Source organism: Oncorhynchus mykiss, chromosome 1 (assembly GCF_013265735.2).
Source record: "Oncorhynchus mykiss isolate Arlee chromosome 1, USDA_OmykA_1.1, whole genome shotgun sequence".
In the NCBI taxonomy this organism is placed as follows: domain Eukaryota; kingdom Metazoa; phylum Chordata; class Actinopteri; order Salmoniformes; family Salmonidae; genus Oncorhynchus; species Oncorhynchus mykiss.
Window position 1 is genome coordinate 62,403,872 of NC_048565.1, and position 17,191 is coordinate 62,421,062.

General features: G+C 40.3%; 1 protein-coding gene across 1 annotated transcript; it reads right to left on the minus strand.

Moving 5' to 3' along the window:
* Nucleotides 1-2,636: 2,636 nt before the first annotated feature.
* Nucleotides 2,637-17,191, minus strand: LOC110526516 (lysophosphatidylserine lipase ABHD12). Its single transcript, XM_021607556.2, has 13 exons — nucleotides 16,901-17,191; nucleotides 12,258-12,385; nucleotides 12,055-12,160; nucleotides 11,724-11,843; nucleotides 11,617-11,647; nucleotides 11,484-11,529; nucleotides 10,983-11,112; nucleotides 6,153-6,190; nucleotides 5,932-6,011; nucleotides 5,729-5,811; nucleotides 3,544-3,622; nucleotides 3,227-3,351; nucleotides 2,637-3,106 (listed from the first exon to the last, which is right to left on the minus strand). The coding sequence occupies exons 1-13, from the start codon at nucleotides 16,984-16,986 to the stop codon at nucleotides 3,079-3,081; spliced, it is 1,080 nt and encodes a 359-aa protein (XP_021463231.1). The 5' UTR covers nucleotides 16,987-17,191; the 3' UTR covers nucleotides 2,637-3,078.

Genomic DNA, 17,191 nt, shown 5'->3' on the forward strand with positions numbered 1-17,191 from the left:
TCATTACATCATGTGACATAAAATATGTATAACTGTATCATGTTCCACTGTAGTGATTTGTGTCTCTTTTAGTCTTTATCTCAGACTTAGCCAGCCATGTAAAACATCCAACAAGGACTTTTTAATTTATTTGTTTGAACCTTTATTTACAGTGCCTTGCGAAAGTATTCGGCCCCCTTGAACTTTGCGACCTTTTGCCACATTTCAGGCTTCAAACATAAAGATATATTTTTTTGTGAAGAATCAACAACAAGTGGGACACAATCATGAAGTGGAACAACATTTATTGGATATTTCAAACTTTTTTAACAAATCAAAAACTGAAGAATTGGGCGTGCAAAATTATTCAGCCCCCTTAAGTTAATACTTTGTAGCGCCACCTTTTGCTGCGATTACAGCTGTAAGTCGCTTGGGGTATGTCTCTATCAGTTTTGCACATCGAGAGACTGGAATTTTTTCCCATTCCTCCTTGCAAAACAGCTCGAGCTCAGTGAGGTTGGATGGAGAGCATTTGTGAACAGCAGTTTTCAGTTCTTTCCACAGATTCTCGATTGGATTCAGGTCTGGACTTTGACTTGGCCATTCTAACACCTGGATATGTTTATTTTTGAACCATTCCATTGTAGATTTTGCTTTATGTTTTGGATCATTGTCTTGTTGGAAGACAAATCTCCGTCCCAGTCTCAGGTCTTTTGCAGACTCCATCAGGTTTTCTTCCAGAATGGTCCTGTATTTGGCTCCATCCATCTTCCCATCAATTTTAACCATCTTCCCTGTCCCTGCTGAAGAAAAGCAGGCCCAAACCAGGATGCTGCCACCACCATGTTTGACAGTGGGGGTGGTGTGTTCAGCTGTGTTGCTTTTACGCCAAACATAACATTTTGCATTGTTGCCCAAAAGTTCAATTTGACAGTGGGGGTGACGTCATCGATGCACTAATTAACGAAGCCGGTGACTGATGGGGTAAACTCCTCAATGTTGTCGGATGAATCGCGGAACATATTCAAATCTGTGCTAGCGAAACAGTCCTGTAGCTTAACATCCACACCACTTTCATATTGAGTGTGTCAGTGGTACTTCCGATTTGAGTCTTTGCTCGTGAGCAGAAAGCAGGAGGATAGCGTTATGGTCTGATTTGCCAAAGGTAGGGTGAGGGAGGGTCTTGTATGCGTTTCTGTGTGTGGAATAAAGGCAATCTAGATTTTTGTCACCTCTAGTTGCACGGGTGACACAGCAGATGTTCTGACCTTACACATTGCACTCTTTGAGAGGTAGTTAGCAAACCATTCCAAAGACCCTTCAGAGACACCAATACTCATTATCCGACCCACAAGAATGTAATGGCCTACTGTATAGAAAACTTTGGAAAAGGCAGTAAAGATAGCAGCACAACTTTGCTTCGAGTCAAGGGCAGTGGTGACATAATTTAGGGCCTTTAAGGTTGCAGTGAGACATCCTTAACTTCAGAATTGGTGGGTCCCTTGCGGGACGGTTGAGACAGGTAAAAAAGGTGAGAGATATGCTCAGCAATAACAGAGGATGCAACCTTAAAGAAGAAAGGATTTAAACCATCTGACCTAGATGTTTTCTTAGGGTCAGGTTTAAGGAGCTCCTTTAGCACCTCAGACTCTGTGACCGCCTGCAGAGAGAAGCTTGGCATGGGAAAAAGAGGGAGGAGCATCAGGGCTAGTCACATTAGAAGGGCTGGGAGATGAGGAAGTGCTGGACGGGCAAGGAGGTGTGGATGAGTCAAATAGAAATACTGACTTAATGAAGTGATTAAAGAGCTCAGCCATACGTTCCTTGTCAGTAACAACCACATTATCAACATTAAGGGACATAGGCAGCTGTGAAGAGGAGGGTTAATTATCCAGGTATCTCACCATTTTCCAGAACTTCTTGGGGTTAGATCCAGAGAGAACAGCTCCTTAAAGTAACTGACTTTGGCCTTCCAGATAGCCTGAGTGGGCGCTTATCCAAACCCCCCCCAAAACTCCATTCATTCTCCATTAGGCTTTGTCCAATGAACCATGGTGCAGTTACAGTGTCTACAAAAAGACAGCATTACTATTGCTCTCTATTGGGGCTATTAACAATAGATGGGCCAGGGTGTACATGCACATTTCCAGATATCATCAGCAGTAATACAATCAGGGCACAGCAGAAGACAGGGAGAGCTTTGCAGTGTGAATGTTTTTGAATGTGCATCAGATGGCAACAAGATCATATTGTACAGCAGTTTTATCAGGTAACGAATACAAAGCCGCCGAGAGAGGGTTAGAATAAGATGGAAGGCCTTGTCTGTGTAACCAATAGAGTCAGAGTCGTGAGTGTGGAAACAAACATTCCCACTGGGCACTGGCGTCAGTTCAACATCTAGTATTGATTTGGTTGAGTGGTCAACTAACGTGAATTCAAATTGAAATCAACAAACAATTTCACCCCGTCATTGGATTGAACATTTTTGCTAATTTAACCAGTTTTTCATGTTGATTCAACATCCTCACATTGAATTATTTGGTTGAAATTACATGGAAACAACGTTGATTCAACCAGTTTTTGCCCAGTGGGTAGTCTTTCCCACGGTCGGGTAAACAAGCAAGTTCATAATCAAAAAAGAAGCAGGAGTCATGGAGTGAGATTCATGAGCATCAATCAGGTTTTATTTGTACTTGTAAACATGATTTTGGAATCTGGGGATAATACTAGCCAAAAAGAAAAGTTTTCAGCAGTAACTTTTCTGTAATCAATACAAAGAATTTGCCTAAGTTTGACACTTTAAACATTGATTAGTCATCATTCTTCACATTTGTCATTCATAAACAAGATTTTGTCATTTGCACATAGGCTATAGCTAGATAATAATGCATTGGCTAAGTAACTGCTTAACTTTACTAACAATGTAACTTGTATCTGATATTAGGTCAATGATTGGACCATGTGATTGAAGGTCATCCTACTGATTTGCCTAAAGGTAAAGAGACACATTTATGTGTAAACTGTTTATCCAGGATTTGCGGTCCTCTAGATATGTTGAAACACTTGATGTCCAAAGGCTCTTCTGCATAGGTCACTGGATTAGGGGGCCAATGTATGTACAAATTCCCTGTAACAATATGGATGAAAACATTTTTACGTTTATTGTTAGAATGAAATGATTTAGAATCAGAATTGCAATTTTTGCCAAATAGAAACTGCAACTGAAGAGTTGCCAAGATTTTCTAACCGGATGATGTCTGGCAGGTGAGGGTCTTTGTATAATCCATTGTGATGGTACCCAAGGGATCCGGAAAACGGTATCATCTTCACTTGATTTTCTGAGTTCTGGGCGCTCTGTGCTATTTCATACAGCTTGATTGGAACATAACAAAGAATTAGAAGTGGAAAAGTCCTTTATTGTAACTATCATGTTTCCAGGAAATCTTCTTGATATATATATTCATTCAACCCATACAGATAACATCAGAAATGTTGCTTGGGATACTATGGACAGATGACAATAGAGGAATTATTGTCAGTTACAGTCAAAGTATCATGCCACACCTGCTGAGCCATGTGGATGGGCACTATGTGGTCATCCTCTGCATGAAGGATCAGAAGACGACTCCTCATCCTCTTCAAGCTGTGGAGAATTGATGAAGCATCACTTTTCATGAACAGTCAACCTCAATCTCTCAGAACGATTCTCAAACACATTTGGTTGCAGTGCATTCAGAAATATTCATACCCCTTGACTTATTCCACATTTTGTTGTGTTAAAAGCCTGAATGTGATCAAGACTAAGGAGATGATTGTGGACTACAGGAAAAGGAGGGCCATTCTCATCGACGGGGCTGTTGTGGAGCAGGTAGAGAGCTTCAGGTTCCTTGGTGTCCACATCACCAACAAACTAACATGGTCCAAGCACACCAAGACAGTCGTGAAGAGGGCACTACAAAACCTATTCCCCCTCAGAAGACTGAAAATATTTGGTATTGACTCCGTACCGGTACACCTTTTATATAGCCTTGCTATTGTTATTTTACTGCTGCTCTTAAATTATTTGTTACTTTTATTTCTTTAGGTATCTTTCTTAAAACGGCATTGTTGGTTAAGTAAGCATTTCACTGTAAGATCTACACCTGTTGTATTCGGCGCATGTGACAAATACAATTTGATTTTAATTCAACATTTCTTTCACCCATCTACCCCATAATGACAATGTGAAAACATGTTTTTAGGAATGTTAGCAAATTAAATACAGAAATATCTAATTTACATTAAGTATTCACACCTCTGAGTCAATACATGTTAGAATATATAGATTTTTAAATCCCTATTCCTTGCCAATGATAAGCATACCCATAACATGATGCAGCCACCACCATGCTTGAAAATATGAAGAGTGGTACTTAGTGATGTGTTGGATCTTCCCCAAACATAACACTTTGTATTCTTTGCCACATTTTTGGCAGTTTTACTTTAGTGCTTCATTGCAAACAGGGTGCACATTTTGGAATATTTTTATTCTGTATAGGCTTCTTTCTTTTCACTCTGTCATTTAGGTTAGTATTGTGGAGCAACTACAATGTTGTTGATTCATAGTCAGTCTTCTTCTATCATAGGCATTAAACTCTGTAACTGTTTTAAAGTCACCATTGGCCTCATGGTGAAATCCCTGAGCAGTTTCCTTCCTTTCCGGAAACTAAGTGCGGAAGGACACCTGTGTCTGTATAGTGACTGGGTGCATTGATACACCATCTAAAGTGTAATTAATAACTTCACCATGCTCAAAAGGATATTCAATGTCTGCTTTATTTTACCAATCTACCAATGGGTGCCCTTCTTTGCAAGAAATTGAAAAATCTGTGTTTGCAATTCACAGAAATTAAGTAGTCATTCAAAAATCACATTAAACACTGTTATTGCACCTTATTATGTGACTTGTTAAGCACATTTTTACTCCTGAACTTATTTAGGCTTGCCATAACAAAGGGGTGGAATACTTATTGACTCAAGCCATTTTGTAACGTTCGCCGTATTTGATGAGACCAAGGCGCAGCATGATATGAATACATTCTATTTTAATTAAAAAACACACTAAACAACCGTGCCGCTATTAAACCGAGTGCTGACACAGGCAACTATACATAGACAATAACCCACAAAACCAAAATGGAAAATGGCAACCTAAATAGGATCCCCAATCAGAGACAACGATAAACAGCTGTCTCTGATTGGGAACCAATTCAGGCCACCATAGACCTACATTTACCTAGACACACCAAAACCCCATAGAATACAAAAAACCCTAGAGAAGACAATAAAACACATACCACCCTCGTCACACCTTGACCTATCCAAAATAATAAAGAAAACAAAGATAACTAAGGTCAGGGCGTGACACATTTCAGCTTTTGATTTGAATTTGTAAAAAATAGTAAAAACTTTATTCCACTTTGACATTATGGGGTATTGTGTGTAGGCCAGTGACATAAAATCTCAATTGATTCAATATTGAATTCAGGCTGTAACACAACAAATTGTGGAAAAAGTTACGGTGTGAATACTTTGTGAAGGCACTGTAACAGTTAGTTATTTTGATTTGATTTCTTATCGCATTTCGCAAACCTGTACTAATAATCTCAAAATAAAGGATGACAAGAACACTGAAAAGTTGCATAAACCAAAATAAATGTACAAGAAAATGTTTTGTTTTCATTTGAATCTAAATCGAGAAAATACGTACTTTTCATCATTAGGGAAGATGACATTGTTTTCTGCCATTGTGTCCAGGAAAAAGTACTCAAAACCTGGGAACTTCCAATAAAACTGAGGACACAAGAAAATTAAAGAGGAAAAGAAGTGCAGTTTAGTACATTAATACATTCTAAATCACGGCATTTTAAGATGTACTGTATCGCCATGGAGAGGAGGGTATGTTAGTCTTACCCAGCCAAACGGATGATGGGCACCCCCCTGTCGAATGTTGGTGTATGCTCCCTCGATGATCACACCATCAACAACAATCCCTGATAAAAGCAAAATATTATGAGTCTAACTACATCAGGTCAACTTCCATGAACTGAGTCACACAAAAAAAACATTCATGAAATGTGCACTGTACTGTAACTAGAGGGTATAAAACGTTTAATGGGTCCAGTAAAGCCTACCTTGTTCAATTAGTTTGACTGCAGTGTTAGTGGCCACTCTGTACAAACACGAGGGGTAAAATGGTGTTTACTGATCATGTCTCGTACTTTGAGTCACTGTCAAAATGTTCTGTCATATTTCTAATTATTGATTGGATTATTTCAATCGTCACCGTTAGTGGTGGTAGATAAGTAGTAGTAGTGACAGATTCTCTAACTTAAACATCTCACAAATATATATATATATATATATTGTTTATGAGGGGTGGAACAAGCAAAAAAGTAAACAAATAAGTGTTAATTAAAAAAATATGTTTTCTCACACACACCTGATAGGTGCAGGGAAATGTGTTGTTTCTTACAGGGTCAGCCATAGAGAACAAATTAGGGTTAAGTGCCTTGCTCAAGTGCACATCGACAGATTTCTCACCTTGTCGGCTCGGGTATTCGAACCAGCAACCGTTCGGTTATAGCTAGGCTAACTGCCGTCCAGTCTCTTGAATGGACAATGCTTACTTTTCAAAACAAACATATGATATGATTTAAATCATGAAAAGCCGACCAGTGGAATGGAATACATATCTATTTGGAGTGTAAGGCAAAGGTAATAAAACGTACAGGTCAAGCTAATCAAGGTAAATGTAAAAACGTTAAAAAGTAATCATCGGTAATATTGTGTTTGCTTACTTAGTAACAGGCACAATATTACCTTTGATGACTGTAATGTCATTTTAATGTCTGGGCTTTGTGTTATATTCATGTGCTGTTCTATAGACCAATTTCTGTGTTCATGCAAGTGGCTGACTGTACAAATCCTCACTATCAGTAGCTGCAATTTGGCAGCACGCCCAGACCTTGTTTTGAGAACGAAAGATATCTCAGTTCCAAGGTCTCAGATTAGAGAGGAGAAGCCTGGTCAGGTATTGGTCTGTCACATGTTATGAACCAGTATTGGTTTGTCACATGGATGAAACAAAAAAAAGGATAAGGATGAATTAATTATGCTAAATCATGCAAATATAACTTGTCTGTGTATAGCTGTATATAAGACAACTGCTGGGTCTGCTCCTGATTGACATGTGTACTATGGTGCATTGAGTTGGTTGGAACCTATCCAGCGCTCTGACAATAAATAATAATTCATTTCAGATTGACTTTGAGTGCCCCTGTGTAAGAATTTTTCCTTTACAGATAAAGGATCGTCATTTGAGCCAGTTTGCGACAATAATCCTGCAGTAACAGGAAATGTGAAATATTATGTGGATTATAATTAATGGACATTTTCTAGCGGTTGATACATTTTTTGTTAGGTCAGATCAAGTCTGAAATTTCAAAGTGGAAATCACAAACTTTAGAAGTCTTTATAAAACTCAAATACACTACAAGTTTACATTTCCTGCTGAACAGGAAAATTCACAGCAACAAAACAGTGATCAAATTAAGAATCCTACATCTGTACCTTTGCCTTACACCACAATTTCATTACATGAGATGTGCATTTAATTTGAAAGTTTTTCATGATTCTAATCATGGTTATATGATTTAACTGTTATTTGTTTGATTTGAAAGCTCACATTGCTCATTTAAGAGACTCCAGTGTAAAGTTTAATTTAAAGCTTACTTGTTTCATTAGATTTTTTGCCACCCCTCATAAATGTGTGAAACTGTGCATCAGATCTGGGATAACTACAGTGCATTCGGAAAGTATTCAGACCCCTTGACTTTTTCCACATTTTGTTATGTTACAGCCTTATTCTAAAATTGATTAAATATTTTTTTCCCCCTTATCATTCTACACACAATACCCCATAATGACAAAGCAAAAACTGGTTGTTGGCAAATTAATAAAACCCTGAAATATTACATTTACATAAGTATTCAGACTGTTTACTCAGTACTTTGTTGAAGCACCTTCGGCAGAAATTACAGCCTCAAGTCTTCTTGGGTATGACGCTACAAACGTGGCACACCTGTATTTGGGGAGTTTCTCCCATTATTCTCTGCAGATCCTCTCAAGCTCTGTCAGGTTGGATGGGGAGCATTGCTGCACAGCTATTTTCAGGTCTCTCCAGAGATGTTTGATCGATCGGGTTCAAGTCCGGGCTCTGACTGGGCCACTCAAGGACATTCAAAGACTTTTCCCGAAGCCACTCCTGCGTTGTCTTGGCTGTGTGCTTAGGGTCGTAGTCCTGTTGGAAGGTGAATCTTCGTCCCAGTCTGAGATCCTGAGCGCTCTGGAGCAGGTTTTGATCAAGGATCTCTGTACTTTACCTCGTTCATTTTTCCATCGATCCTGGCTGGTCTCCTAGTCCCTGCTGCTGAAAAAACATGCTCCCATCACCATGCTTCACCGTAGGAATGGTGGCAGGTTTCCTCCAGATGTGACGCTTGGCATTCAAGACAAAGAGTTCAATCTTGGTTTCATCGGACCAGAGAATCTTGTTTTCGGGGCCTTTTGGCAAACTCCAAGCAGGCTGTCATGTACCTTTTACTGAGGAGTGGCTTCCGCCTGGCCCCTCTACCATAAATGCCTGATTGGTGGAGTGCTGCAGAGATGGTGGTCCTTCTGGAAGTTTCTCCCATCTCCACAGAGGAACTCTGGAGTTCTGTCAGAGTGACCATCGGGTTCTTGGGCATCCTCCCTGACTAAGGCCCTTCTCCCCCGATTGCTCAGTTTGGCTGGGTGGCCAGCTCTAGGAAGAGTCTTGGTGGTTCCAAACTTCTTCTATTTAAGAATGATGGAGGCCACTATGTTCTTGGGGACCTTCAATGCTGCAGACATTTTTTGGTACGCTTCCCCAGATCTGTGCCTCGACACAATCCTGTCTCGGTGCTCTACGGACAATTCCTTCGACCTTATGACTTGGTTTTTGCTCTGACATGTCTGTCAACTGTGGGACCTTATATAGACAGGTGTGTGCCTTTTCAAATCATGTCCAATCAATTGAATTTACCACAGGTGGACTAATCAAGTTGTAGAAACATCTCAAGGATGATCAATGGAAACAGGATGCACCTGAGCTCAATTTCGAGTCGCATAGCAAAGGGTCTGAATACTTATGTAAATAAGGTATTTCTGTTTTTATTTGTACATTTGTAAAAGTTTCTAAAAACCTGTTTTCGTGCAGTCACTATGGGGTATTCTGTGTAGATTGGTGAAGAAAATGTTTTTTTCATCTATTTTAGAATAAGGCTGTAACAAAAGGTGGAAAAATGGAAGGGGTCTAAATACTTTCTGAATGCACTGTATAGTTTTAACTATGCTTTGTGGAAAGTAACTCGTTTTGGGGGGAATAAATAGTTATTTTGACTACAACTATTTGATTTACAAATCACAAAAAGGACTACTTTTTAAAACTATTTGAATACAGATATGAGAAAGTACCTACTTTTTAAAAACTATTTGAATACATTTCTGAGAAAACACCTACATAAAAAAACTTTTGAATACGGACCTCAGGAAGTGACTACTTTTCAGAAACTATTGCAATTGGCTGCCTTCAACTAATGGCACAGTTGTATGGAACTGCATATAGAAAGAGAATGAATAGAACACAATCTCCTATGCTATTCCAATCTGACAGTCATATTTGATCTACACAATACATTTATATCTGAACATTCTGTAAATGTAAATTCTCCTGAATGTCTACATAATCAAGTCAAACCATTAAACAATTATATTTAGTACATATGTATAAATAAGTTGTGAGTGACTCTTTCAACATGCCTCTGTAAAGGTCGAAAGCAGCAATTCATTTTATGATACCTGAAAATACTGAAGAGAAATTCAAATGAATTTTTGCAAACATTGCAAATAGCGAGTTGGATGCTTAGCAAAAACAACGTTGAACTTCTTTGTCCATCTGTTTTAATGGTTCTTATTTCCAACACACACTATACCATCTTTAAAGGGATACTTTACTCTGAATTTGACTCGAAATACAAAACTAACATGATTTTCCACCTACCTTGGCTGTAGTTAATTCCAGAAGGCCGTTTTGGGATATATTTTGTTATACTTAATAGAGCAACATTTTATTAGCATGTTGTTACATGATACTTTGGTAATTGCATTTGAATTACATAGCAAAGAGCTGAGCATTTTTGAAAGTACTGTACACCATTCCTCAGTGTACACTGTACACTGTTCCTTATTCCACTTAAGTAATCACTCCATTGTTATTCAATTAAAAAGCCATTTCCAAAGTTCTATGTAACAACTATGTTGCTAATGTAATAATCACAAAGGTACTAGTACTACACATGTATAAGAACTTGATGTTTAGTGTTACTGTATTACTTTGTCTCACTCACTATGAAAATGCATTTGCTAGTCATTTTGAATCTGCAAAAGTGGTCTGCTCAAATATGTTGAGGTGATTGATTCCATGTCCCTCATGTATGTAATTCTAGGCTATAAATTATATTAAGATTCATATCTATATCGGAGAGCCCTCCAAACCATGTGCTAATGATGATATATTTAGACTAATTCAACTAACTGTTCTTCATAAAATACTTTGCAGCCATCAAATACATAATTGTTTTTCAAATACCTTCAAATATGATTTGGTTTTCTGAGGCATTCAAAATACTTTAAAATATTATGTTTTATTGAGACATGTATTTGAATATTAAAGAAAATAGTTGCCTTTTAGTTGAAACTCTATATAAACTATATTAGACTACCTTGAGTATTTGAAAAGTTAGTATTTTAAAAGAAACGTCCAAATACGACTATTGTTTGCCCAGGTCTGCTGCGCATCGTCATAAATAATCATTTCCTCTCGCTTATCTCATCTCTACAAACTGAACCATCCACCTGAAGGCACACGTTTGGTCACTCACCCAGTGCCAAGAGAGTGTCCCCATAACACCACCAGACTGCTCCCACTGCGGGCTTTTACCCACTGGTACAAGTAGAGGGTGTCAGTGGTTAGACCAACTTCAGTGGGCTCTCCGGTGGAGTCCCCAAAACCTGTTAAGAGTTTCTTATATCAATGGTTGTTCATTATGCAAACATACTAGTCTATGTATAGGCCTATGATGTCATGTCTGTCTGCCTGAGTTAACTTGATGCAGAGTTGTGCAATGATTTTTATCTGACCACAAGGGGGCAGTCACAGGCAACCCACACCAGAGGGTGAGCTCTAACGCAGTTTAAGGAATTGGGAGTTGGTTATCGGACTCTCCTTACAGCAAGCAAGGTAAAATAACGCTGTCACACCACAAAATGTAGACTAACGCTAGGTTATCAAGGACGTGTGTAACAATTATTCAAATGTATTCAGACTAAATAAATAAAGCAAATATGTTTCAACGGTCTAGTCAAACGTAAGTTTAACCAACCTCTGTAGTCCAAAGCCAAAACATGGTAACCTATTGCACTCAGCACCTGTGGACACAAAGGCCAATCACACATTTATCAATCACCAATGTCATTTTCTGCCATGATGAAGTAATGTAGTCGACAGTCACTTACACGTACTAATCCCACACGGTGATTTGCTGCCCTGTATGAAAGAATGTGTACTTTTAGATTCAAAGTGAGAACAATATTATTGTATAGGAATCCATTGTTCTTAGTACCTTGTGCCTCCATTGCCATGGAGATAAATGATAATTGGCATTCCAGCTCCCAAAGAATCTTGGTACCATTCCAAGTCCTTTCCCTGTGCCTCCTTCCACTGACTTTCAGGGACTGTGTGCCTTGAAGATATTGTACAGTGACAACACTTGTAAGTGACAACATTAGGAAGTGACAACACGTGGAAGGGACGATGTGTAGACTTTGATGTATAAAGTTCAATGCTGTCTTTATAAAAGCTATACTGTCCAGTGGCAGTGAGTGTACTTCTGAAGTAAGGTAGGTAGGCTACATTACCCTACTCACAAAGTAACCTGGAGAAAGCCTACTCACCAAACACCCAATGAGATCCCTTGCTCAGATTTAAGGTACATGTTCACAGTGTGGTTAAGATACAGGTCAGCTGGCTGGCTAAGGTTGACGAAGAATGGGACCCTGACTAAAAACAAGGAGAGAAACAGACGATATGTTATATGATTTGTTATTCCTGATTTGTCCAGTATTTTGGATAATTATCATGAATAGCTTACACTCACCTCTGTGAGAATACACCAGGTGTTTTATGATGTCAGGGAACAGTCGCATCATGAAAGGCACAGAAACATAAATGACACACACAACCAGGAGACCTCTTTTGACCCACCACAACAAACTGGAGCTAGGTCTGTGAGATAGAGAGAGAGAGACAAAAAGCGTCAACATTGCAATGACTAAGGTCCATGCTGTGTCAGCAGACATTACTGGATATTGGCATTGAAGTGCATTTTAGGCCAATAATAGTTACAGAGTCTTTTTGTAGGCGCTAATGGAGACTAACTCCGCGATGGCTCGTTGGCCAAAGCCTATGGAGAAATAAATGGGCTTTTGGATAAACACAGAGAATAAGGTCTGTGGCAAACATAAGCTTAGAAGATCTTATACGTTTTCGTTCTATGAGATAATATTCAACAACTAAGATCACTTTTTGAATTTTGAAGCTTATGTAATCAAAATAAGCACATAAAGGCTTCATAATTAATAAAGGTCATGTTAACTGGCTGATATTATCTGATCGAACAAAACTAATAAGATCTCCTTAAGGCCTCTACGGAGCCGACGGAGTATCGCAGTGTCATTGTACGTCACAAAATGGGCTGCTCCTTGCATGCACAAGTGCGCCCCAAGAAATTTGGAACGCAGCGTATGAGCGGACTTGAGGGGCAGTATTGAGGAAGTTTTGCAACGGAAGTGATGTGTGTCTACTTCACATGGACATGCTCCTACTGTTACTCTACTTGCACGTTTGCTTTTATTTTCGACTGTCGCTACACTCAATTACAGTGCGTTCTGAAAGTCCTCAGACCCCTTGACCTTTTCCACATTTTGTTACGTTACAGCCTTCATTTCCAAATTGATTTAATTATGTTTTTTTCCCTCATCAATTTACACACAATACCCCACAATGACAAAGCAAAAACAGGTTTAGAAATGTTTGCTAATTAAAATAATAAATAACTGAAATACCTTATTTACATAATTATTCAGACTCTTTACTATGAGACTCGAAATTGAGCTCAGGTGCATCCTGTTTCCATTGATCATCCTTGAGATGTTTCTACAACTTGGTTGTCAATTGATTGGCCATGATTTGGAAAGTGATACACCTGTCTTTATAAGATCCCACAGTAGACAGTGCATGTCAGAGCAAGAAATAAGCCATTAGGTCGAAGGAATTGTCCGTAGAGATCCGAGACAGGATTGTGTCGAGAAATAGATCTGGGGAAGGGTACCAAAACATGTCTGCAGCATTGAAGGTCCCCAAGAATACAGTGGCCTCCACCATTCTTAATTGGAAGAAGTTTGGAACCACCAAGGCTCTTCCTAGAGCTGGCCGCCCGGCCAAACTGACCATTCGAGGTAGAAGGGCCTTGGTCAGGGAGGTGACCAAGAGCCCGATGGTCACTCTGACAGAGCTCCAGAGTTCCTCTGTAGAGATGGGATAAACTTCCAGAAGGACAACCATCTCTGCAGCACTCCACCAACCAGGCCTTTATGGTAGAGTGGCGAGACGGAAGCCACTCCTCAGTAAAATGCACATGATAGCCTGCTTGGAGTTTTAAAAAAAAATTCTAAGACCATGACAAACAAGATTCTCTAGTCTGATGAAACCAAGATTGAACTCTTTGGCCTGAATGCCAAGTATCACGTCTGAAAACCTGGCACCATCCCTACGTTGAAGCATGTTGGTGGCAGGATCATGCTGTGGGGATGTTTTTCAGTAGCTGGGACTGGGAGATTAGTCAGGGTTGAGGGAAAGATGAATGAAGCAAAGTACAGAGAGATCCTTGATGAAAACCTGCTCCAGAGCACTCAGGACTTCAGACTGGGGAGAAGGTTCACCTTCCAACAAGACAACGACCCTAAGAACACAGCCAAGACAACGCAGGAGTGGCTTCGGGACATGTCTCTGAATGTCCTTGAGTGGCCAAGCCAGAGCCAGGACTTGAACCCGATCGAACATCTCTGGAGAGACCTGAGAATAGCTGTGCAGCGATGCTCCCCATCCAACCTGACAGAGCCTGAGAGGATCTGCAGAGAAGAAGAATTTGAAACTCTCCAAATACAGATGTACCAAGCCTGTAGCATCATACTTAAGAAGACTCGAGGCTGTAACCGCGGCCTAAGGTGCTTCAACAAAGTACTGAGTAAAGGGTCTGAATACTTATGTAAATGTATATTTGAAAAAATGTATTACAAACCTGTTTTTGCTTCCTCATTTTGGGGTATTGTATGTAGATTTGTGAGGACCTTTAAACAAATAATATTTTTAAAGTAAGGTTGTAACATATCAAAATGTGGAAAAAGTCAAGGGATCTGAATACTTTCCCGAATGCACTGTATGTCTGTATGGCGTTGTGGACAGCCAAGAGGCCGAGCAGAGGCCAAATGGCCCATCAACAGGTGGTTCATCATCTACCCGACCTGGCTCATCACTTCCCTGGCCCTTCTCACCAACGCACCTTCCAGACGTGCCATCGCTCTCTGACCTCCTCCGCCATCTGCCCGACCCAGCTCCAGTGGCCGAAGAGGACGACAGACGAGAGTCCTTTGGAAGTTGAAATAATGCAACAGCGACAGAGTCCAGCAAGTGTCCTCTGACGCCATTGAACCATGTCTTCCTCCTGACAACCGTATTGCATTTGTCCGGGACATGACATTTCACTTTTTCAGGATCATCTAACAGCACCTTGAGTCCGCTCCGTCCGGTTCCGAGTGCGACAGCCTACGTCTCAACCCAAAAACAACCCAGGTCTCCCCAAAAACGGATGTTGGGTGCTCAAGACATTTGTGTAGATGTTGGTGGTGAACAAATTTTTCTGTATTATAATTTTTTTTCTTATTCACAAGTTATGTTGGTGGGTAATTTACATGTTAAGGTGGTGGGTAATTTACTAGTTTGCCTTTGCACATGTCCCCTCCTGTGATATTTTGTTTATCGAAAGAAATACATTTCTAGCAAAAGGTCAGCAAATCTCTTTATCTGGTTATTTATACATGCAGCAGAAAATATTGCTATATTCTGAAGCAGTCACTCAGTAAGCTTGTAGCGCTTTGTACATGGGCTATGTAGGGTTCTGTTCTCATTGTCTACAGTTGGACAGCCCTTCTCACAGATGTGCCATAGCAGGAAGATCCTCATTTAAAATGGTTAAAAGGCCACTACGCCTAGGTGGCGACCCATCATTCACCTGTTTTGAGCTCCACATGTTTGCCTGTTTTGCATGTAATTTTGGCATTAATACATGTCACATATTAGTTTGCAAACAATGTAAATAAATCATTGAGTTAATAAAGCTGCATACAAACATGGTGTATTTTTCTCTTTCTTGAGTAAGGCAGCTCCAAAATGCAGGTGTTTCAGCCTAGCTCAGTGCTTTCTGTGGTGGTGGGGAAGCCAGCGGAAAATACGGAGCATAGGGGTTGATAATGTTCTCTAGTCGTGCCGTGATTGGCTCAGTGTTCTGTCACTCGTGGGGACACTACGTCACCGCAAAATCTATGGGGAGAGCTCGAAAATTCAAGCCCCTTGAGTGTTGCCATAGAGTTACATTAGAAGTGCCCATCCAAGTAGGCTCAAGGTCATTGGCCACAGATAAAATGATGTCAATTCACGTTACATCTACCGTAGCTTTGATTGGACTGACCATGTCAACATCATACTTCAAAATCTTAGTTAGCAAGCTATAACCCCCACCTGTGGACGTCGGGCCCTCATACCACCCTCATGGAGTCTGTTTCTGACCGTTTCAGCAGACACATGCACATTTGTGGCCTACTGAAGGTCATTTTGCAGGGCTCTGGCAGTGCTCCTCCTGCTCCTCCTTGCACAAAGGCGGAGGTAGCGGTCCTGCTGCTGGGTTGTTGCCCTCCTACAGCCTCCTCCACGTCTCCTGATGTACTGGCCTGTCTCCTGGTAGCGTCTCCATGCTCTGGACACTACGCTGACAGACACAGCAAACCTTCTTGCCACAGCTCGCATTGATGTGCCATCCTGGATGAGCTGCACTACCTGAGCCACTTGTGTGGGTTGTAGACTCCGTCTCATGCTACCACTAGAGTGAAAGCACCGCCAGCATTCAAAAGTGACCAAAACATCAGCCAGGAAGCATAGGAACTGAGAAATAGTCTGTGGTCCCCAGCTGCAGAACCATTCCTTTATTGGGGGTGTCTTACTAATTGCCTATAATTTCCACCTGTTGTCTATTCCATTTGCACAACAGCATGTGACTTTTATTGTCAATCAGTGTTGCTTCCTAAGTGGACAGTTTGATTTCACAGAAGTATGATTGACTTGGAGTTACATTGTGTTGTTTAAGTGTTCCCTTTATTTTTTTGAGCAGTGTAGTTCAATTAATGTATTGTTTAGTGTTGTGTTGTATATTGTAGTGGCTTTGCTGGCATGCATAAACAACAAAATTGTGAGTTTGCTCCACCAAGAAGTAGATTATAAAATCGCCACTCCTCAGACCTTATTTTCATTCGGACTATATCCAAAAACCTCATTCATTTCCCGCATAGAAATGGCTGAACGAACCCGAGGTTTAATTTCAGTTTTTTAGGACTACAAACGGGCGTGCTCCTAACAGGCGTATTTATTTACTATACTATAGTCCAGCGAGCATAATTTTAGCAATTTTACCTCGGTTGCGCACTCGATGACACAACAGCTTCATCTCCGGCAGTCTTCTGCTTCTTGGAGTCACGGTCACCAGTCCTCTTCCTCATCCTGAGACGTTTACTAATCTATTTACTATATGAGCCTCCAGTCCTCTGCATAATCAATGCAACCTGTACAACACTGTCGTGAAACTATATGGTCTGATCTAGATTGACATCTAGGCTTTGTGACTAACTACTGTACTTTGTCTTTGTCGCCTACCGTACGTCTGTTTTTTTTGTGTCTAATGCTGCGTTCGTAACCAAGTGGAAA